The sequence below is a fragment of the Mytilus edulis genome, chromosome 5 (assembly GCF_963676685.1).
Source record: "Mytilus edulis chromosome 5, xbMytEdul2.2, whole genome shotgun sequence".
Lineage (NCBI taxonomy): Eukaryota > Metazoa > Mollusca > Bivalvia > Mytilida > Mytilidae > Mytilus > Mytilus edulis.
In genome coordinates this window covers 15,441,350-15,466,602 of record NC_092348.1, presented here as the reverse complement: position 1 = coordinate 15,466,602, position 25,253 = coordinate 15,441,350, and the positions used below count along the sequence as shown (strand labels likewise).

The following is a 25,253-nucleotide window of genomic DNA, read 5'->3' as shown; positions in this document are numbered from 1 at the left end:
CACTAATAATACTATTATTTTATTATTAATTTGTATCAGTAATTAACATCAATAAAGATAAGAATGGAATATTATATTTGTATTTAATTGTCTAAATTCTTTGTTGTATCAGGATTTTGGAAAGTTTCCAAGAATGAGGGGATTTGTGCAAGAATACATTTTGGCATTGAATTGTCAAAATGATGGTTTCAATGTGGTGCAGAATTTTATAAGATGGTAAGATATTATTTTGGTAAAAGTTTAGCTGGAGTTCGTAAGATTTCCTGTTGTGATATTTAACTGTCAAACTTAAAATCAGTATAAATATTATGAAAAGATAACTCTAATATGTATACAGTTACTCTCTAAGATATGACAGGAATTGCTTTAAATAGATTTGTATATGTATATCACATGCTAGTCTATTTGTTAAGTGTACTCTGGATTCATTATTACTTGTGGGTATAGGTGAACTTTGGATTTAAATGTTCAAGTATAATGATCCTATATGTCTGTACGCAGAATTCAGCAAAATCAGAAAAAATCAAAAAGCTTAAAAAATAAAAATATTTCCTCAATCCAAGAACATTGATATTGATACAAACAAAATTATATGAATCTCCAGTGAATGATTTCCTGACTAGTGTGACTAATTTGTACATATTTCCATGTTTTACAGCATGCATGGTCCAGCATTAGTATGTCCACATCCAAGAGTGTTACCTAATCTGGTTGCTGTATGCCTGGCAGCTGTATACAGTTCATTTGAGGACAAGAAATTGTAGGTTTTATACACAAATCTATGCATTAAATCTATACTCTTTGTTTTAAATCTATGTTAAAAAAGGCATCTTATTTGAAGCCCATAAACACCACATCTTTTAGATGGAATTTAGATAAAAATAATGGGGATAAGTAATTGATTTTAATAAAATTCTTAAAAAATTGTTTATTAATTATGAATTCAGATTTAATGGCTTGAAATATGAGAAAACTGAAAGCTTCCAGGGTATAAAATACCTAGATATTATCTGACAATAAAAGTCGGAATTATCTGCAATTTCTACATTTTCTGTTTAATCCTATTGCCTTGTATATTTTATTAGTTCACAGACAGGATATGACACAAAATACATTGCATGCCATTTTGATAAAATTCATTATTCTGTAGTAGTCAATATACGCATGTGCAAAAAGAAATTATTGGGTTTAGAGCATGGGTTTATTCATAAAGCGAAAGAAGCACGTCATATTAGAATCTATCGCAACAAACATATTGTTCGGATGAATAACAAGAATGATAATGGCATTTAACTTTTTGTACAGACTTCATCATCTCAAATATTGGCTAACCCTAGCAGGCTGGCTTGATATTCCTTTTGGTAAAGTAGGTATCAAAGAACAAAAATGCAATTATTATACATATAAATATATATATATCCATCAGACAAAAACATGACTTTTTCTACTACTAAGTCTTGATAAATGTCAGCAAATATTGAAATGATGCATTACTCTTGCTTAAGAACCATGTTGATTTATGTGTTTTTCAGAGCCATGCAGAATAACACACTTATTCAATCATTTGACCAGCAGGAATGGGAAAAAAGACTGAGACTATATGTAGGAATGTTGACAACGATGTAAGATTATACAATTATTTCCTAATATTTTTATGCTCCACCTAAGGGCATTATAATTTTTGTTCTGTATATCCATTAGTCCGTCCGTCTGTCCTGCTTTAGGTTCAAATTTTTGGTCAAGGTAGTTTTTGATAAAGCTGAAGTCCAATCAACTTGAAACTTAGTACACATGTTCCCTATAATATGATTAAGAAATAATTATTGGAAGCCATAGATTTGTTGGAAATTTACACATGGATGGGCCGTGATATTTGAATTTTATCCTGAGCGTACAACAAATCTATGGCTTCCATGAATTATTTCGATTCTAATAGGACAAATATGGTCATTTAAAAAATGAAGCAAGGGTGGGAATGCTGTGTGTGCTGCTGTTCTTTTTTACTCCCTGTTAGACAAAGCTTAAACTTTCTAATAAATCTGTAGCTTGCATGAATTATTTCGTAATTAACCACTAGAAAAAATTAATGTTATTCTTTTAATTCTCAAACCAAACAGTTACCATTTTTAATCTACATGTTTTTCTCGTAATCTACGGTCAAATCCAAAGATGACATTTAGTAATTAAGGAGCTGCCATGTTGACATGCTGAAATCAGTAAATATGCGAATAATGCATTAGAATAGAAAATTACACAACACCTACCTCAAAGAATCATTTTAATGGAAAAGTATATGAATTTCAAAGGTTTACATAACGGAAAAGCTTCAGCTTTACCGTTTTCATTTGTATGACGTCATGTTTTGAAATGACTCAAATGCACCTAAAGCATTCATGAACTTTCGCAGAAATTAATTTTATTTTGATTTGTAGATTTCTCAGGTCTCTTGTACATTAATTCTTTTTGTTATGCATTTGAATAAAAATAAAAGTTCTGTAATCTTATTTCAATTTCAGTTCTTAAAACAAAATATCAGCATAGCGTTTATAAATTGGTTCTGATACGTGTGGATTTACGTGGGAGGCATATTGTAACATCCATTATTATGTATCTCTCTGAGTCTGCGCTAAGTATATATATATTGAAAATTTTATCAGGGTGTTGTTTACAAAGCGAAAGAAGCATGTCATATTAGAATCTTTTCTAATTTTAATGCCAAATTAGAGTTTGACTCCAATTTCATGGTCAACTGAACTTGAAACTGATAGTTTGAGTTGGGCATCCATGTACTATGGACACATTCTTGTTAATATTCTTTTCATTTTAGTTCAATAATGTCTGAATATATATATGATGTTGATTTCTGATGAGAGTTACTTGACAGTGGTGAAATAAAAAAAACAAATTGCTTATGAATAATAAGGACTACAAAATTATTATTGGTCCTTTATTGAGATATAAATATCTCACTACTATTTGAAATGCACAATGAAACCATAGAAGGATATAAATAAGTCATCCAACATCTGTGAAAAATGAATATCATTGTTTGTAGCACTTGTTAAAATTGTAGCTTTGTACCTGTAATTTGTAAACATGTTCTACTTGTTAAATCTTGTCTCACAATAACTAAACATGATACTTTATATTACAGAATGATTGGGTATTAATACAATAGGCTATCTTTGCATTTTCTTATGATGCTTTCAAGTGGTTATCATATATCTTAAATTATGTGGTACAATGTATACATATGGATTTAATAGATAAGTAAATTTTTTTTTTCAGGTCAACGTTTGAAGACTGGAGACACATACTTGGAAGTTTACTTCAACCCATTCCATTTCCAAATGAGTAAGTTAATTATTAATTACTAGTTATATGAATGGGGTGTTTTTTATTTTCCAAAATCTCACTTCACTGCAAGTTTCAGACAACTCCTAGCACCAGCTTGAGATGAATTCTCTACAAAAATGATTTAGATAGTCTTGTAAGATGTAACATCACCTAATTGGCCTTGTAAAAAAAGGACATACTGGAAAGTATTACATATTTAAAAACATATTTAAAACAAAAAATAGTTCTAACGCACAGGTGCAAATATTAAACTATGTAACATATATTTTAGTAATTAAGGTATCAGATGAAAGGTGAAGGACTGCTGATACTTGTAGATAGATTTAAGAAGATGTGGTATGAGTGCCAATGAGACAACTCTCCATCCAAGTCACAATTTATAAAACCATTACAGGTCAAGGTACGGTCTTCAACACGGAGCCTAAGCTCACACTGAACAGCAGGCCCCAAAACCATTCAAACAGGAAAACCAACAGTCTAATCTATAAAAAAACAAGAAACACTTATGAACCACATAAACAGACGACAACCTCTGAACATCAGATTCCTGACTTAGGACAGATGCAAACAATTGCAACACACAATTTATTTTTTTTCCTTGTCACAGTTTGTGAATTTGCAATTCCTTCAAAGCTGCATGACAGTTTTCATCAGATAGATGTGTTTAGACTGAACAGGTATATCTGTGTATTGCTGGCTTCATCAAAGCAATATCTTAAACAGTTGTTGAAGATACAGTACCTGGCCAAAAGTATTCTTCACCTGCACTTTTTTTCAAAAATATATTTTGAGGGCATTTATGGTTGGATTTTTATCAACAAGGCCTTAAATGACGTAGAATTGTATAAAGTATGTTTGTCTTCAGGTGATTTTGTTTTCTCTTGATGTGAACACATACAATACATTTTTATAATTTAATTTGGTTGAATTATATAGCAAGTTTCTGAACAGAAAATAATATTTGTGTTTATCTTGTGATAAAATGAAAATGATCCACAAAAAAAAATGTGACTAAATAAACCTGTGACAATTCTGCTTCTATTGGTACCAAGTTGCTTAAAATCAAACCAAAAAGGACCCCAAAATAATGTTTTTGAAAAAATGTAGTTTTATTTACAATATATAGCGAAAAATCTCAAGTGAAAAATACTTATGGCCACACTCTGTAACTTATGTTCATGTCATAAGTCATGCATAGAAATTTGTTCTTTATACTGAAATGTGTAAAATTAAATTTTTAATTTTTAATTTACAGTGCTATTGTGGATGAAACCTTTACATCGTAAGTAATCTATTATATTAATGTAGTGGTAGTCTCAAAACTACATGAATCTTAAATTAAAACACATCTCATCCTAACATTTACTTTTTTTCATGATTGACACAATGTAAAATTTGAACAGAAAATGACAGACAGCTTAGTAGTGATCAGGGAATTATGGGATAGAAAATGGATGGTATATGATAAACCAATATTAATCTAGGGAATCAATTTAACAGATGAAATATTACATTGTGGTCATAAAATACTTTTATATTTGAATTTGATGTAGAAACATAGAAGTGTTATAAAAGTCAGACAAAAAAATTGTAACAATTATATAATATAGAACCAGCTGGTTCATAAGCAAAGTCTAATTATATAATAGATGAATTATGGATAAGAAATTATTTATAATTTTATTTTTACACATTCAAACCCTTACATAATATAAAGCATCAGTGCAGTTTTATACGACCTCAAAAATTAATTTTTTTTTGGTATCACGTCGTCGTTGTCAGCGTCGTCCGAAGACGGATTATTTCCAGATAATAACTTTTGAACAAGTAAAAAAAAATCAATAAAATTTTATCACAATGTTTATCACCACTAAAGGAAGCTTGGGATTGATTTTGGGGGCTATAGTTCCAAAGGTTTAGGAATTAGGGGCCCAAAGGGGCCAAAAACAGCATTGATCTAGTTTCAGGAAAAAAAGTTGTGTATTAGTATTTCAATTGTTCTAAAATTGTACCACAATGTTTTGTACCATAAGTAAAAGGTTGGGATTTATTTTAAGGGGTTATTGGACAAACAGTCTCGTAATTAAGGGCCAAAAAGGGTCCAAAAACAACCATTTTTCTAGTTATAAGACAATAACTTGTGTGTAACTGTATAAATCTCTCTGACATTGTACCACAAGTTTCCATATAACACAGAGAAGGCTGGGATTCAGTTTGGGGTTAATTTTCCCCAATAAGTAGGAATAAGGGGTCAAAAAAGGGCCAAAAAGCAGCATTTTTCTAGTTTACAGACAATAACTTCTGTTTAAGTGTATGGATCTCTATATAAATTTTTACAAGAAGGTTCAATACCACTTAAGAAAGGTTTGGAATGATTTTTGGGGTTATGGTCCCAATAATTTAGGAATTAGGGCCACAAAGGGGGCCCCCCAAAATAATCATTTTTGTAGTTTTCAAACAAAAACTTGTGTTTAAGTGTATGAGTGTCTCTGAAAATAAACCACAAGTTTCCATACCATGAAGGGATGGTTAGTATTGACTTTGGGGATATGGCTCAAATTGTTTTGGAATTAGGGATAAAAAAGGGAAAAAACTAGGTATTTCTGGTCAATGGACAATTAAGACAATTTAAAAGCAGTGTAAGGGAAGATTCTAAAACATTTAACATACAGTGTTGGTTATGTTGGGATTTACCTCCCTTACACCACTTGTATATCATGTATTAAGAAATGTCAGGGTTTTGGACTAATTGCAAAAAAAGGGGGGAGATGGTAGTTGTATTCAATTTTTTTTCCTTCAAATTTCTCAAATTCCAAATTTTTGAAAAGGTTAAAAGAAGAAATCTTTAATTGCACAATATTGTGCAATAGATTTGTAAGATCTTGACATTTGTTTTGTGTCAGAAACTCATATTAAGTCAAAAATTTGATCCCAATCCAAATTCAGAGCTGTATCAAGCTTGAATGTTGTGTCCATACTTGCAGCAACTGTTCAGGGTTCGACTTCTGCGGTCGTATAAAGCTGCGCTCTGTGGAGCACCTGTTTTTTTATGCCACAGAAAAGACTATTCCAATTCCAATGTAATTCCAGGAGAGACCAAAACTATATTTCTTAGAAATTTAGAAAATGCTCAAAAGCTTTCCTTTCAGTTAAACAACTGTTTAAGTCTCATCTTTGTAGGTTTAGTTCTGTAAAAAGCAATATACCTTATGGCTTTTTAACACTTTATCTAATGATGTCAAATGACAATTGTTTTTGCTTTGTGACAGACACAGACAATTGATAATTTCAATTTTATTGCAATAAAAATACTTCTGAGGGGAATATGAATAAAAGGATATAGAGTGTATAGGTAATTTAGGCAACAATCTAATGCCAAAATAAACATAAGAGAGCTCAACAAGTAATTCTAAAAAAACAACGTGCAAGAGACTAGATAATAAGTCTAGAAATGTTTTAAAGTTTAAAGTGGTTTTAGACGAATTAACTTCATTTCTAGGACTTCCTTAGGAAGTCTGTAAGTACCTTCAATATTTTTTTAATTGTTCATTTCTTTTGATCAAAAGTGTAACAAATTAAATAAATATAATTTCAGAAAAATGAAAGATGTGATGCATAACATAGCCTCAGATTCACATTGTGATGTTCACTCGACAATTCTGGGAATACGTGAGGGAAAAGAGGGCTGGTTCCATCTTTACATACCTGGTAGTATTGGCTGTGATGATGAGGGAGAACTCTGGGGAGTTATGGTAGGTTATAGCTTAGAGATGGGTGAATTTTATATACCTGATACTGATAGTATTAACTATGCCAATGAGAGAAACTAGTAGTAAATTCCACCTTTATTAACCTTGCTGCAAGGTCTATGCTTATGAAAGTAGTATATCAGAGATGGAGATTTGGAGAAATAATGTTCCATCTTTATACATATATGATGAAGGGAAATTGTATAAAAATATGCATGTGTAGTTACATTGGGTATGAGATTTGAGAGAGAGGGATGGTTATTATTGGTATAAAGAGGTAGTAGTAGGCTGAAGAATGGATATTCCTCTTTCATAAACTTAGCTGTATTGATAATAGAGAATTTGAGAATGTCGTGGGAGGTAAAAAGGAAAAGAAAATTGGTTTGACCTTTGGTATAAATAGGATACATGTAATTATTGATGAGGGAGAGATTTATTAATGCTATTGTATGAAGACAAATGGGAGAAAACTATACCATTTTTAGTTCACCTGGCCCGACACGGCTTAAAATAGTACATAGGGTAAAATGCAGTTTTTGGCTAAAATCTCCGAAATCAAAGCATTTAGAGCAAATCTGATGAGGATGAATTTGTTCGTTAGATCAAGGTCTATCTGCCCTGAAATTTCAGACCGAATCAGGCAACCCGTTGTTGGGTTGCTGCCCCTGAATTGACAATTTTAAGAAAATTTTGCAACTTTTGGTTATTATTTTGAATATTATTATAGATAGAGATAAACTGTAAGCAGCAATAACGTACAGCAAAGTAAGACCTACAAATTAGTCAACATGATAAAAATGGTCAATTGACCCCTTAAGGAGTTATTGCCCTTTATAGTCAATTTTTAACAATTTTCATAAATTTCTTCAACAGAATACTTGAAATATACGTTACATACAGGTATCAATGACAATTTTAGCATTTTTGAAGAAATGTAGGATGAACAATTAAATTTCCCACCTGGGCACATGCACACACATGTTCTAGTTCATACAACGTAGTTCTGATGATTTTTCATTAAAACCTTTTTAAATTTTTCATCAAATCATGTTGATAAACTAATTTCTTATAATTTTAATCTTTTGGACTAAATCAATTAGATTAAAAAACGCTGAAATGTAAGAAAATAATTGTGAATAGACTGATCAATTTATTCGATGTCCGATACTGAAAATAGTTTACCTGTCACTTGAACAGGTAGACTTCAGCTGTTCAACAACTAATTAGCCTTGATTAAGATTAGAAAGTATTGAAGTAAAGGTTGTTTTTATAGTAGTAAATCATCATGTCACTTTTATGAACGAAAATGTGTGGATGTTAAAGGCAAAAGGTTGGGTCAAAAAGATCGTGAATTATGTTAAAATGACTGTAAAAGCCTTGAAAACTAAAAAGTAGATGACCGTTTCATGGTTTGCCCAGCCGGACCTTTACCGGACACTATACAAATGTCCAGAATATATGACTGTTTTGGAAGCCCTGATATGCACATGGTGAGCGACACAGGCTCTTTAGAGCCTCTAGTTTTTACATGGAAAAAAACCCATTGCCTCAGACTCCAAACAAAATCAAACCTTGGAAAGAAAGAGAAAGAATACATGGTATTTTAATTATTCTGCACTATGATCTTTTATGTTTCAGCTGAAAACACTGATACATTGTTGTGGAAGAAGGAAGAAGTTCTTACAAGGATTAAATAAAATGTTAGGACCAGTAATGTTGCTGGCTTTACGAGAAAATGAAGCTGCTATGGAAGTAGGTTTTGATAACTTTTAAATTTGCACTAATACTTGTTACAAAATATGGTCTTATACACCTTATAACTATTTGTCCATCATTAATGGACATCACAAAGGTTCCTGTAATATTTTGACATCACAATAGAAAACATGTGATACCACAATTGAAAAGTGATTGTTGTATGATGTCAACATTTCAAGCAGTGCAGATTCTCACTGTCAACCGGCACAGATTTCCAAATAGCCATAAGGTGTATTGTCCCTAGTCTTTTAACTATCACAAGTGGAGAAATTTTGTAACACACTCCATTTAGTGATAATAACTTTATATATATAATTTTAAGAATTGAATTGTGTCATTTTATAGTTGAAAATCTATATTTCTGATGTTTTCGTTTCAGGTTTTATGTGCAATGTTAGAAATGGATGTCGTAGAGAACAATGATATGAAGATGCAGATAGTAACAACACTACAGAGTACCAGTACAGGAAAGAGACTGTATGCTCAGCTCTGTGACAGACAGATAGCTCTCAGGGAACTGGTAAGTTATGATTGAGTACTAGTACAGGAAAGAGACTGTATGCTCAGCTTTGTGACAGACAGATAGCTCTCAGGGAACTGGTAAGTTATGATTGAGTACCAGTACAGGAAAGAGACTGTATGCTCAGCTTTGTGACAGACAGATAGCTCTCAGGGAACTGGTAAGTTATGATTGAGTACCAGTACAGGAAAGAGACTGTATGCTCAGCTTTGTGACAGACAGATAGCTCTCAGGGAACTGGTAAGTTATGATTGAGTACCAGTACAGGATAGAGACTGTATGCTCAGCTCTGTGACAGACAGATAGCTCTCAGGGAACTGGTAAGTTATGATTGAGTACCAGTACAGGAAAGAGACTGTATGCTCAGCTCTGTGACAGACAGATAGCTCTCAGGGAACTGGTAAGTTATGATTGAGTACTAGTACAGGAAAGAGACTGTATACTCAGCTTTGTGACAGACAGATAGCTCTCAGGGAACTGGTAAGTTATGATTGAGTACTAGTACAGAAAAGAGACTGTATGCTCAGCTCTGTGACAGACAGATAGCTCTCAGGGAACTGGTAAGTTATGATTGAGTACCAGTACAGGATAGAGACTGTATGCTCAGCTCTGTGACAGACAGATAGCTCTCAGGGAACTGGTAAGTTATGATTGAGTACTAGTACAGGAAAGAGACTGTATGCTCAGCTTTGTGACAGACAGATAGCTCTCAGGGAACTGGTAAGTTATGATTGAGTACCAGTACAGGATAGACTGTATGCTCAGCTTTGTGGCAGACAGTTAGCTATCAGGGAACTAGTTAGTTTTCATTTAATATCATGCATTTTATATATAAAAATGATGTGTAAAGAGGTAGGAATTAAGTGCTGGAATAGCTTGCTTTTTCCAGATATGTGTTAGCAAGAAAGACCAGCGTGGCTAGAATTTTAATAAGTTGTCATGGCCCAATCCATCAGTCACCTTTTTAAAGAAGTTTTTTAGCTTTAAAACACAATCTTACTAATTTTTATAGGACCGCAAATTTTTTTTGCATTTGTATACTGGTATGATGTCGTCTGCGTCGTCGTCTACATCATCGTCTGCGTCGTTGTCTGAAGACACATTTGTGTCCGGACAATAACTTTAGTTTAAGTGAATTGATCTCTATGAAATTTTTTAAAAAGGTTCAATACCTCAAAAGGAAGGTTGGGATTGATTTTGGGGATGACAGTCCCTACTGTTTTGGAATTAGGGGCCCAAAAGCAGTTCAATTGCACTGAAATTGTACCATCAATGTTTAATACCACAGGTAGAAGTTTTGGATTGATTTTGGGGGTTATGGTCTCAAATGTGTAGGAATTTGGGGCCAAAAAAGGGGCCAAAGTAAGCATTTTTTTAGTTTTCAGTCAATAACTTGTGTTTAAGTGTATAAATCTCTCTGAAATTATACCACAAGTTTCCATACTACAAATGAATGGTTATGGGGTGGTGGGTTATGGTTCAAACCATCAAGCAATTAGGGACAAAAAAGGGGGAAAACAAGGGTCTTTCTGGTTAAAGGTTTAAAAGCAGTAATGGGGAGGTAATTCAATTAAAATTTAAAGAACATTTTTATATATATATGTTTGATTACTTGATTAGCTCCCTTACACTGCTTGAACCTTATGTATTAAGAAATGATGATTGTCTTGAGATGTGTAGCTGGAAATTTATTTTTAGAAGTTACTGTTTATTAATATTAATTATAACCATGACTGTAGAATGAGAAGTTATTGCTGCCAACTCCATTAGAAATTTGAATTGAGATTATTTTTTTAACAGGGGAGGTAAAATAAGAATGTGGGAGGGGGTGGGGTAGGGGTGTAAAATTTTTCTCATTTCAGATTTCAGAAATTAAAAAGAATTTTTCTACAAGTATTTTTTTTTTGGAGAGGATTAATATTCAACAGCATAGTGTATTGCACAATAGCAAACAAATAATTGTTTATGTTCATTAGACCACATTTATTCTGTGTCAGAAACCTATGATGTGTCAACTACTTAATCACAATCCAAATTCAGAGCTGTATCAAGCTTGAATGTTGTGTCCATACTTGCCCCAACTGTTCAGAGTTCGACTACTGTGATTGTATAAAGCTGAGCCCTATGGAGCATCTGGTTGCCTATTAATTTCAAAATAATTAAAGGCAGATAGAAATTTTAGAAAGCAAAAATGATAAACATGTATGTACCGATGAATACCCCCATTATTCAAAGCCTAGAGAGATGGGATGGTTCAGTGAAATGCCTGTACACTCCCTATAGGGGTTGATGGAGATGTGTTACTCACCTAGGGAATATAGGTATGGTGTACTAGCATAAGAGGTTTCTAAATACATTAGCTCCAAATGGAGCTTTCTTTAGTAGAAACCATATTTATTATGTGTCTCAGAGGGAGGAAATGTGAAAGCATAAAAATGTAATATATGCACATACACAGAATTAAAATTGGCACCAGGTGCTGTTAATTGTGTGTATTTGCATAAACCCTATTTTATGTGTCACAAACCTATTTACAAAAGCAATCCCTACCCCAACACAAAGTAGTGCTAGGACACTGGGAAGACTGTTATTGATGTAGAGGAAGCTGAAGTTATCTGATGAAGGAACCACTGTGCTGATTGGCACTTAGAGACAAATTGAAAAGATATCAGCAGATTGATTTAAAGTCGTTGCAACTTTGATCTTAGGCCCCCAAAGTACCAATTCTAGTTTAAGCCCCATTTTCAGTACCAGAGATGTGTGTGGTAGATTGAAAATCACTCATCTGATTTACTGAATTTTCCAGTGCCCCAAGTCAGAATCCCACCCAGGACATTCAGCACTGCAGCCATCAGTCTTAACCACTAGATCATGAATACATGAAATAAACAAGGTTTATCAGAGATACTGCCCCTAAAGGATAAATTTAACCAGTTTTGAATTGATATAAACTAAACAGGAAAAAATATCAGCAATATTGCAGGCTTCAACAATGAGCAAAACATGAACAACAGTACTCTTTTCACTACATTTATTTTTTTGGATTTCACGTTATCTACATTGATGTCAACTCTTCAAAAAACGTCCCCTCTGAAAGTGTGAATACAGTCTTTAAAGTTAACATACACACTGACACACATGGATACAGTCTTTAAAGTTAACACACACACTGACACACATGGATACAGTCTTTAAAGTTAACATACACACTGACACACATGGATACAGTCTTTAAAGTTAACACACACACTGACACACATGGATACAGTCTTTAAAGTTAACATACACACTGACACACATGGATACAGTCTTTAAAGTTAACATACACACTGACACACATGGATACAGTCTTTAAAGTTAACATACACACTGACACACATGGATACAGTCTTTAAAGTTAACATACACACTGACACACATGGATACAGTCTTTAAAGTTAACATACACACTGACACACATGGATACAGTCTTTAAAGTTAACATACACACTGACACACATGGATACAGTCTTTAAAGTTAACATACACACTGACACACATGGATACAGTCTTTAAAGTTAACATACACACTGACACACATGGATACAGTCTTTTAAGTTAACATACACACTGACACACATGGATACAGTCTTTAAAGTTAACATACACACTGACACACATGGATACAGTCTTTAAAGTTAACACACACACTGACACACATGGAGTATCCAAGCTTTTTTTTACTTGTTTACTTGTCTAACTCATTTATGATTTGTTTGTTTTGAATGTTAATAAATATTTATTAGATTGATATACAAAGAATCAACAGATTTCCAATGATAAAAGCAAGTAAATTGAATAAACAATATTTTCAATATTTAATTGATAAATTATATCACAACTATGTTTTTTGTCAAATACCCATGTTTTCAAACTAGTCACGATATTAATTCTGATTATCTGATAATCATTAAATTATTTATGCCTCCATAAAAGACTTTTTATGAAAAACATAAATAGAATAAAATTCTCATTAAATGTAGTATTTGTAAATATTTAGTTTGATATTGTATGCTTGTATATCTGATTTATAACAATACGAGTCAAAAAGTCAATAACAAAAACATAATTACCATCTTCTAACAGAATACAGATGATCTGTTATATAAATAGCCTAACCTTTTGATGTTTTATCACGAATCATCAATACTATGTAATTATGCTTCATTTAAAAAATGTTTTGCAAAATAAAATACATCAAGTTCACAAACGTTATTTCATAAGAATATCAAATTACTGGAGATCCAGCCTTCATTTATTTCCTTAATATAAGAAAGTTGTGGGCATTTGTATATAATTTTCAGTAGCATATAAGATTTCATTTATATAAGGAAGTCAAAAGTGTCAACAGTTTAAAGACTTCTACCTGAAAAGGTCATGGATAAATATGAAAATCTTGTGGGTAGCTACATGTATGTAAGACAACATATAGGAATTGTTTTGTTTGAAAGGTTTTATTGGAAGGTATACTTATTTTGCTTCACAACATTTCTGTTTCTAATTAGTTGGGATAAATCACATGCTATTTTCGATTGAGATAGGACAAAATAATTTGCCATTTAGGATACTTTGAAACCCACTCTGAAACTTTGATTTTTAAGAAAGAGCTTTAACAATGAAATGAAAACTAATATCATAACTTATTATTATTTTATGCAGGCAATAAAGTTTACATATCATCTCCTAAAAAGGTGAATTTTAAATTGCAATTGACTGATAAAAGAAAATAATATAAGTAAAATTGAAAATGTTTTTTTTTCTTCTTATTTTACACTACATTACTTTACTTCATTATTTTTTATACAAATTTACTTTATTTCTTATTTTACACAACTTTATAACATTTCAATCTATGTACATAAATTTTGAAATCTGCCTTACCGTTAATTATCGTTTGGCATCCAAACCTCTTACACATTATTTTCTTCTTACCATATGATTAATTAGGGGCCTCGGTTAACGAGTTGTCAAGGAAGCCTGTAAACACTGAGGTTGCGAGTTCGAATCCTGAATAGAGTAGGTGCACTTGACTCCAATCTTAATTGACTAAGAGTGTCAGTTTTCCTACGGAAGGTTGGTGATTCTCTCAGGCAGGTCTATCTTCCTCCACTAATAAAAACTATCCACCATAAAATTGCACAATAGTGTTGAAAATAGGGTTGAGCACTAATCAATGAATTAATTTCTTTACTTGTATCTATATATTTTTTTAAGCAACAGAAAGGTGGACCAAAAAAGTTGACACTGCCCTCTAAATCAACCGACGCAGACCTGGCCAAAATGTTGAGTTCTGGATCCTTTGGTAACCTGGAATGTTTGAGTTTGGCTTTCACCCATGTAACTAGTGCCTGTGCTGATGATCTTATCAAACTGCCATCTCTACGATACCTGAATTTGTGGTCAACGCAGGTAAGTGGAACAGTGTAGAAAATAGAATTAAGAAGGAATATGGGGAATGTGTCAAAGAGACAACAACCTGACAAAAGAAAAAAAACAACAGCAGAAGGTCACCAACAGGTCTTCAATGTAGCGAAAAATTCCCGCACCCGGAGGCGTCCTTCAGCTGGCCCCTAAATAATGACTGCTTCCAGAATGTATGGTCAACAAGTCATATTAGTGACTTGACAGATAACTAAGTAGATATTTCAGTTAAATCGTCCAAAAACTGGTTTTGAAGTAAAAAGGAAATGGCAGAAGAGTTGTTTGAATGAATAGAAATAAGGAAAGTTAAAAATGATGCCCTTTTCTACATCTCTTTTGAGACAAAATGTGGTATGTGTTGTGGTCTCTCTAATTATAATATACATCATCAAAATTGTCCATGCTATAGTTATTATTTCAATATAAGGTGAAGAAGTTTATTGGTCAGATATGCATAATATGCACAATGTCTAGGAAATAAAAAGCCTACTGGTATGTAAAAATAATGTAAAAAATAAACCTGTATATATAACATGATATAACAATGATTTAATGGTGATTTTTTTTGTGCTGTATTCTATATCTGTTAGCAGTAGTGAGATTTTGTGTAATGAATAAAAATAATTTGATAAAATATTGTCATTTCAGTTTGGAGATAATGGACTACAGTTGATATCAGAGTATCTACAAAAACTACAAGTTCTAAATTTATGTGAAACACCAGTCACTGATAAAGGACTTGTCTGTTTGTCTTGTAAGTTCTAAAAGTACCACTTTTACACTACATTGTCAGAAAGTTTAATTTTGTTAAACAGAAACTACAAGTTCTAAATTTATGTGAAACACCAGTCACTGATAAAGGACTTGTCTGTTTGTCTTGTAAGTTCTAAAAGTTCCACTTTTACACTACATTTGTCAGAAAGTTTAATTATGCCCCACCTACGATAGTAGAGGGGCATTATGTTTTCTGGTCTGTGCGTCCGTTTGTCCGTCCGTCTGTTCGTTCGTTCGTCCGTCCGTCCGTCCGTCCGTCCGTCCGTTCGTTCGTCCGTCTGTCCCGCTTCAGGTTAAAGTTTTTGGTCAAGGTAGTTTTTGATGAAGTTGAAGTCCAATCAACTTGAAACTTAGTACACATGTGCCCCATGATATGATCTTTCTAATTTAAATGCCAAATTAGAGTTTTGACCCAATTTTACGGTTCACTGAACATAGAAAATGATAGTGCAAATTTCAGGTTAAAGTTTTTGGTCAAGGTAGTTTTTGATAAAGTAGAAGTCCAATCAACTTGAAACTTAGTATACATGTTTCCTTTGATAAGATCATTCTAATTTTAATGCCAAATTAGAGAATTTATTCCAATAAACATAGAAAATGATAGTGCGAGTGGGGCATCTGTGTACTGTGGACACATTCTTGTTTTGTGAATGTGTTTATTCCATTTTCTATCATGAATGTTATGATTCAGATAGTTATAAAAACTTACAATATGGTTTTAGAATAACTTAATTAGGTCAGTTTTAAGTTAGATCAGATTTTGAATAATTTAGTGAATGCTTTTAGGTTTATGTAACAGATGATTAACAAGTAACATTATATCAGAATATATCTATAGTGGAAAAACTGGAAATGCATCATATAAGGGATTAAAATTGACAAATACAAAATCATTCAAAAAACACAAAGAGTGGACTTTTGGTTTGCACTCTGTTTGTATGTCTGTCTGTCAATTGGTCAGTCTAGCAAATCAATTTCCACACTTTTCTTTGTGCTTGAAGATATTGGTTTGTACTTGTTATATAGTTTCATCATGACCAGTTACAGATCAATTTGTTTTAACTGGTAGGGGACTATGTATTGCCATACAATACTCTCAGAATGTTTATTTAAAATATTTTTTTGCTTTTCAGCTCTCAAAAACCTACGGAAGTTGAATTTAAACAGTACGAGTCTGTCAGCACTTACATTTGAAGGATTAAAGGTATACCTAGTGTTTATATTCGTCAGTGTGACCCATCTCGTAAAAATCCGGTGATCGCAATATGCATGGATGTCCTTAAAATAAACTATTATCTGAATTTACATGTTAAACACATGCTTAATTTCCATGCTTTTTTGTTGATTTTTTGTCGATTGTTGACAAACAGGTGACAATCGTTAAACTTCGGCTTCAAAACACGAACTTTAATTACCTGCCATATTTTCACAATAACACTGACCGATTGAAAAAAAAAATTGATGATTATACGAAATTTACACGAAAAAAATGAAAAATTCGTGCACAGAAGACTAAGTTTATGATGTTTGTATGCATTGGTTCAAGAATTGTAAGAACATTATTTTTCACCGGTCACTCGTTTCTTATGACTTTAAAAATGGAAATGGGAAATATGCTAAAGAGAAGATAACAGCCAAAGGCCACCAATGGGTCAATGCAGCCAGAGAATCCTGCAACCGGAGTTGTTTAGAGATGTCAAAAATGTTTGGCTTTTGTTTAGTCTTAAATTACAGATTTTGTCTAGCAAGTATTTAACTAATCAAAACTATTTGTTATTACAGGAGAAACTGCCAGCATTACAAGAGTGTGATGTACGTTACACAGACGCCTGGTAGATGGAGCAAAGATGTTGTGTTTTGTTTTATATGTAGTGTCATTGTTCCCAAGGAATTAAAATACATTTATTGGAGACTTACAAAGCTTTCAAGTGAATAGACTATCTTCAGACCTTACAAAGCTGTCACATGAATAGACTATCTTCAGACCTTACAAAGCTATCAAATGAATAGACTATCTTCAGAACTTACTTGTGGAGGAATTCGTGGAAGCTTACATATAGTTGAAGTTAACATATTCTAATCTGTGGAAAAATATAAAGTTAATTGACAAAAAAAATATTTGAACGCAGTTAAAAGTGAAATGTGTATGCTAAAAACTAATGAGCAGAACCTACATTTAACTAGTTGAACATAAAGCTGTTATATGTAATTCATGGGAAAAAACCTAGTTATTTGTGTTGTGTATTTGTATGTTCAGATCATCATTTCATTTGGATATGTAAAGTCGCAGGGTCAAAGGATTGAGCTTTAATTCAACTACAACACAAGATTCATGGAACCATTTTACCATTGACATAACCATGGCAACTAGTCCTTCAAATATTTCTGCCATTTTGTTTTGTTATGAGGACAATGGATCATTGTTATGTAAATTTGTAGAATTGTAATCAACATTTTATTTTATTGAACTAACTGAAGATTATTTGATTTTTGATCTATTTTTGATCATACTTTTATCATTTCTGTCCCTTTTCATTATGTGAACCCACTTGAGCCATAAGTTGTGTATCTTTGTCTGTTACCCTATCACATCATTTTGATACCAGACTCTAAGCTTTGTAGAAGTGTGTGTATGTGGGTATGAACGTTTACTGCCAAGATGCCTTAGATTTTATGTTTTTTTGTGTGTATTCTATAACTATGTGTGAATTTCTAATTCTTTCCAAATATACACAAGGCCATTTCAGAGGCATTTTATTATTTCAGATAATTTTGCTTCCACTTCTTTTTTTTGATTTTTTTTCTCCACACAGGAAGTATTTAAAGTTAGTTATTATTGAAAGTGTAAATATACCATGCACCAATTTGTGAGTCATTGTATTTTATTTATCTTATATTTACCAAAATAATGGTTAAGATATGAAAATTTTCTGAAATGCATTTTTAAACTGTAAAGAAGCTAAGATTATAAAAAAAAGTTCAATTTGTTGGCGACAAAATTGAAAACTTTAAATAGCATCCATCTGATTCCATCATGAATTTATTTTTATGGACCTAAGCTGAAGTGAGGTTGCAATATTATTTTAGAATTATTGATTTTGTTTTATTACTTTTCCGTGGTGAAATATAATCTCTTTCTGTTCAGTCTCATTTATTACTCTAATTTGTAGATTCATGTTTCATATAACATTTTTCATTTACTATTTGTTGTTAAGATAATATTTTATATCCAGAGAGACCAATTTTAATGTTTTGTTGTTGTTTTTGTTTTGTTTGTATGTTGAAGAATATTAATGTTATTTATTTAATTTTTGGAGGCCAATAAATTGTCAAAAGTTATTTACAACTAAAAATGATACAGACTATAAAGTTATATTGTTAATTTATTTGTTGAAAAAGATGAGAATTAAATGAGGCCTTTTTATATTTTTTCTTTTTAAGCTTAAATACATGCAAATGACATGTAGATACATATATTTTTTGTCTAAACAGTGACTACACATGTGTTTTTAGTCCCCGATGAAGTCGAAGGGGATGTTAGGTTTGTTTTTATTTAAGTATTACTGCTTTTTTTCCAGTTTTCATGTTTTATATAAGAAACTGCATTCAGACTTTCATACCTTAGAAATTAGATATACCAGTATATCGAAATTCAATTTGCATACTTTAATTGAAATGAATGAATCATTACTGCAGGACCAGGAGTAGTAAAAAAATAGTTCTTTTATTGTGCTGTCTAGCAGGTGCTTTTAACATAGTCCCAGAAAATAAGTAAACCGTACACCTAAAATGAGACACTTGATGTAAAAGAGCAGAGACTGTTTTATGTGCCCGTTATTGCATTTGGTAGGTGTTCACTAGTGTCAGTTGAATTCATCTTTTCCAAGCAGAATTTTTTTAATGATAAGAACATGTTTGTATCAGTGACATACTTTTGGGATAATTTTAATAAGACACAGAGAATATTTGTACATGTTAAGTTTTACAGGAAGTATTAATTTTATATTGTTAGATTTGTTGTTTAGTTGACAATAACATTTCTGATGTTTTAAATTTAGGCCCAGAAAGTTTATCACCATATACTGATCTGACATGTATATATATATCTGCCAACCTTTTAAAAGGATTAACTTGTTTAAAATGGCACATTTATGTAAAATAATAATATTATTTTTTACATAGGGGAAAAATGTAGATTTTGGCTTATAACTCTGAAACCAAAGCATTTAGAGCAAATCTGACATGGGGTAAAACTGTTTATTAGGTGAAGATCTATCTACCCTGATTTTTTCGGGTGAATGGGACAACCAGTTGTTGGGTTGCTGCCCCTGAATTGGAAATTTTAAGGAAATTATACCGTTTTTTTGGCTATAATCTTGAATATTATTATAGATAGAGATAAACTGTAAACAGCAATTATGTTCAGCAAAGTAAGATTTACAAATAAATTAATATGACTAAAATGGTCACCAAAGTAAGATCCACAAATAAGTCAACATGACCAAAAAGGTCAGATGACCCCTTAAGGAGTTATTGCCCTTTATAGTCAATTTTTAATAATATTTGAAAATTTTGTAAATTTTAACAAAATATTTTCCTCTGTAACTAATGGGTCAAGTTCATTATAAATTGAGATAATGAGATAATTGTAATAAGCAAGAATGTTCAGTAAAGTAAGATCTACAAACACATCACCATCACCAAAACACAATTTTGTCATGAATCCATCAGTGTCCTTTGTTTAATATGCACATAGACCAAGATGAGCGACACAGGCTCTTAAGAGCCTCTAGTTATTTCATGATTAAACTTTCGATATCTCATTAGGTTGACAGGGGTCAATCAGGTCAGAAATGCTGTTCATACAATTGAATTTACAGGATCTACTTGATTTATTTATTTTCTCATTGTAGTCTTTGTAAAAATCTGATAATTCAAAGGATTTGATGCAGTATATATTTTTCCATTGAAACCAGGACATGTCTTTGAAACTTCAACATTTTAATCGATCTGAAAATGCATGAAATATTTGCATCTGGACATAAAGCAACAAACAATCAATCACCAACCTTTTTGTATAGTTTTGATGTGCTTTTATCCATATGTAATACCTTGACCTATAATCTATTTGTAGTTTCAGTTCTTACATTTTCTGAGGTTTAAATGGAAAAGGAAATTTTTTATACAAGGTGTAGAAATAAAGTTTTCCCTCATGTTTTAACTGAATTTTTATTAAACTGGAGAGGTCTTAAAGCAGCCAACAGATATGATACTTCAAATTTAAGTCAACGTCTGAATATGTGTTATATAGTTTTAATACAATTTAAAAAGGGATTTTGTCTCTAGGAATCCCCTTGATTAGAGATTTAGATGGTATTTTCCAAACAGACTGAAACTCATGTTGTTTCTTGGCTGTAATTGGCAGACAGACAGCAGTTTCACACTCAAGGGAGGGGCTTTCATGGTAGAGTGGTCTAAGTAGTTACTACTGTAATCTCTAGCCATTCAAGACTGAGGTTGTGAGTTCAAACCCCTCTCCTGCTGGTTCACACAACGCCAATCTTAATTGACTAGGATTGTTAGTTTTCCTAGCAAAGGTCATGGTTTTCTTTGTTCACTCCAGCTATTTGACTAAACTGGCTGCCACGAAATATCCCAAAAGCGATACTTTAACGTGGGGTTTAAAACCAAAAATCAAAATCAAATCACACTGGAGGGTCTACTATGGTGTAGTATCATGATGTGCCATTGGAAGCCCTTTATTTCCAAATTGTCAAAGGACCTGCTAAGATGTTGATTGTTAAAGAAATGAGATTGAAAATATTTATTATTAGATAACAAGTTGAAAATGTTGAATTTTAGTGTTAAATTGTTAGAAAAAACCTGTTCCTCAGTTCTCTGTGCTATGTATTGAGTGGCAAAGATATGTTTTCTTATTTGCCAAACTTTTATTAGCCTGACATGATTACATGCAGTATATGATGAACAATTGTTTATTATGTTCATTTGTGTATCCTTTTATAAATTGCTGTTTGCCTTAATCCATGTAATGATTATAGCTTCATTTTCTTAAACTTGTTGTTTTCATACTGTTATGTTTCTCAATTTAACATTAGGAAGTTACAAATTATTTTTTTTGTGTGTTATGAAAAAAGTGCTAAAATATGGTAGGTTTGTAAATATTCTGTCTATTTATATATTTATTTTATTCTCATCAGCATTACTTCTGTTTATATCCCACAAAAGTCTTCATCATTATCCTTACTACGTAATTTTCTTGTGCCGTTTAAACTATTATTGTTATATTGACTTTGGAAATGTTTGAAATGAGTAGATGAAGAAAGTTATTTTATTTACCAGAGGAAGTTTATGCTACTGTGGATTCACTTAATTTCGTGGGTACAAATTTTCTTGGATTTAGGAAACTAACATGTTTGTGGATAATTAGTTTCATGGATTTTGCTGCAGTCTGCATACAATCCAATAGAACAATAGTAATGTGTTGAACATTTAATTTTGTAGTTCACCTGTACCAACGAAATCCAAAAAATCTTTATCCAACAAATAATAACGATTTCACAGTAGTTAAAAACATAATGGAGTTCTCTGGTGGTATGCGATGATATATTTATTTTCTGTTATAAAACTTTTGTTAAATGTTCTTATAGGTATAAAGACTTTAAAAGTTTTGTTAGAACCTTACTATTTATGTTTGTGCAATAAAATATTTTCTCATAGTTCCACATTTTAAAGATATTTTGCAATCGTGAGCAAGCAATCAATGCAATATTTAACATTGTTTTAACAGCTTTTCACATATAAATGATCTTGGATGCGATATGGGGAATACCAATACATTGTTTGTAAATTCTTTGTCCACGATTTCATTGTTGTTGACTTGATAGTGCCATCTTTTCTTGTCAGTTTTCTGTCAAATTTGAATGAAGCTTTACTCTTATCAGAACCCAAGATATATATTTTTATTTATTAGAAATGAAGAACTGATATTAGGGAAGTGGACTTCCATAATATATATTATTAATATAGCGGTAAGGGGTTATATGGGCTTGCTCAATCAAATTCTATCTTCATGTAAAACCTGATATATATTTGTATATAAATTGGTTTAACTTCTATAGGTATAGTTATCTTTCTTTTGATTAGCATTTTAATTTCAATCTAGTGATGGACCAAACAATAGTTATCTATCAATATTAACCACCAGTGTCATGAAACACAACAAACATTTAGAGACGAAGCAAGTCAGAAAAAAATAATCAAATTATTTGTTTTATCAAATATTAATTTGAAGTTTAAAAAATGTTTTTATTTACAGTTTTATTGGTAGAAAAATTCTTGTTTATTTTGTATGTTAGTGATGTTACAAATTTTATATTTTTCATTTCAAGCTTTTTGCATTTGTGTGAAAGAATGAGAAATAAATGTGATATTTGTAGAAATTTGTTTTTGTTCATTTTCTTTAATTTGATCATGAAGAAAATAGTGGCAGAAAAGTTACTTTACTTTACAAGTCCTGATATTGAGAGTAAAAAAGGGAGACATAGGTATGCTGTTTCCAGCTTCAGGTGATGTCAACAATGTATTACCTATTACCTGTAGTTTGTAATTAGGTCAGTTTATGCTGAACCACCAGTGATAGGTCATTGATGTTAGGTATGTAGTTGTATTAGCATTGGTACATCACATTTCCATGGAGAAAATTTAACCACTGGCTCCTAAGTCATAGTCTATTGACTTTTTAAATATATTTGCATATTTTACATGTATTAGTTTGTGATTTATAGGTCAATTTATGGAGAACCACTAGTGGTAGGTATGTACTCTAAAAGATCTTTGGATTTTTTTAGTATCCCCCTCTGATTGACACAACCTCTAGAAGAGTGTTCAGCCCATGTCCTGTTTAGTGTGGAGCTGTTTGAACTAGAAGCTCTAAAGAGCCTGTGTCGCTCACCTTGGTCTTTGTGCATATTAAATAAAGGACACATGGATACATGACAAAATAGTGTTTTGGTGTTGGTGATGTGTTTGTAGATCTTACTTAATTGAACAATCTTGCTGCTTACAATTATCTATCTATAATGAAATTGGCCCAGAAGTGACAGTGGAAAATACTTTGTAAAAATTTACAAGAATTTACAAAATATGAAAACTGTTAAAAATTGACTATAAAGGGCAATAACTTCTTAAGGGGTCAATTGACCACTTTGGTCATGTTTACTTATTTGTAGCTCTTTCTTTGCTGTACATTATTGCTTTTTACAGTTTATCTCTATCTATAATAATATTCAAGATATAACCAAAAACTGCAAAGTTGTCTTAAAATTACCAATTCAGGTGAAGCAACCCAACAACAAGTTGCCCAATTAGTCTGAAAATTTCAGGGCAGATAGATCTTGACCTAATGAACAATTTTATTTGGAGCAGTTTTTCTCTATATGCTTTGGTTTCAGAGATATGAGCCAAAAACTGCATTTTACCCTATATACTATTTTTAGCCATGTTGGCCATCTTGGTTCACAGGCAGGCAGGGTCATCGGACAATTTTTTTTAAAAACTTGATACCCTAATGATGATGGTGAACAAGCTTGGTTAAATTTATCTTAGTAGTTTCACAGGAGAATATTTTTGTAAAAGATTACAAAAATTTACAAAAAAATGTTAAAAATTGACTATAAAGGGCAATAACTCCTTATAGGGTCAACTGACCATTTTGGTCATGTTGACTTATTTGTAGATCTTACTCTGCTGAACATTATTGCTGTTTACAAAATACGTCTATCTATAATAATATTCAAGATAATAACAAATTGTGGCCAATTTTGCTTTAATTTGGCCCAGTAGCTTCAGAGGAGAAGATTTTTGTAAAAGTTAACGATGACCGACGCGCATTTATGAGAAAAGCTCACTTGGCCCTTTGGGCCAGGTGAGCTAAAAAGCCATGAGTGGTACCAAAGCAAAATGAAGAATATTGCCAACTTAGATCATTGGTGCCTTCTGTAATCGTATAAAATCAAACATTTACTACTTCTTATCGTCTATTTGGCTCATTTTGTGTCATGCTGTCTTGAATAAAAATGCAGTAAGTCTGTTGCCAAACCCAATTAGGGAGGATCATTGGTGCCTTCTGTAATCATATAAATACAAACATTTACTACTTATTGTCTATGTGACTCATTTTGTGTCATGCTGTAGTGAATAAAAACACAAGTCTGTTGCCGAACCCAATTAATGCAGAAATGCCGAACAAACCTGATAAGTCTGTTTCCATTCTACACCGTGTCACAAGTGTTTTGTGTTATATAGATTAAACCCTTTGTTTTTCCTGTTTGAATGGTTTTACACCAGTAATTGTTGTGGCCCTATATAGCTGAGCCAAGACTCCATCTTGAAAACCATACTTTGACCTATAATGGGTTACGTTACAAGTTGTGACTTGGATGGACAGTTGTCTCAATGGCACATCTTCTTATATCTATAGAATGGACCTATGATTATCCAGGACTTTAGTAAGTGTTGTGTGGGTATATGCTCGAAGTGAATTGTTTTATAAAATACCTAATTCATTCATCAACTAAGTAATATGATTTACACACAAACATTATGTTATTTGGGGC

General features: G+C 32.0%; 1 protein-coding gene across 4 annotated transcripts in view; it reads left to right on the top strand.

The window, feature by feature from the left end:
* LOC139523063 (C-Maf-inducing protein-like) overlaps positions 1-23,078 on the top strand; it is a 60,062-nt gene extending 36,984 nt beyond the window's left edge. For 2 of the 4 annotated variants that reach the window (XM_071316823.1, XM_071316821.1), the window contains exons 8-19: positions 113-216; positions 659-760; positions 1,533-1,622; positions 3,289-3,354; positions 4,613-4,639; positions 6,953-7,109; positions 8,745-8,858; positions 9,244-9,384; positions 14,644-14,832; positions 15,493-15,598; positions 16,752-16,822; positions 17,401-23,078. In XM_071316823.1, the coding sequence (XP_071172924.1) occupies positions 113-216; positions 659-760; positions 1,533-1,622; positions 3,289-3,354; positions 4,613-4,639; positions 6,953-7,109; positions 8,745-8,858; positions 9,244-9,384; positions 14,644-14,832; positions 15,493-15,598; positions 16,752-16,822; positions 17,401-17,454 (1,221 nt within the window). In that variant the 3' untranslated portion in view covers positions 17,455-23,078. Of the gene's footprint in view, positions 1-112; positions 217-658; positions 761-1,532; positions 1,623-3,288; positions 3,355-4,612; positions 4,640-6,952; positions 7,110-8,744; positions 8,859-9,243; positions 9,385-14,637; positions 14,833-15,492; positions 15,599-16,751; positions 16,823-17,400 lie in introns of all 4 variants that reach the window. The other 2 variants (XM_071316822.1, XM_071316820.1) reach the window with 1 other exon arrangement.
* The last annotated feature ends 2,175 nt before the right edge of the window (positions 23,079-25,253 follow it).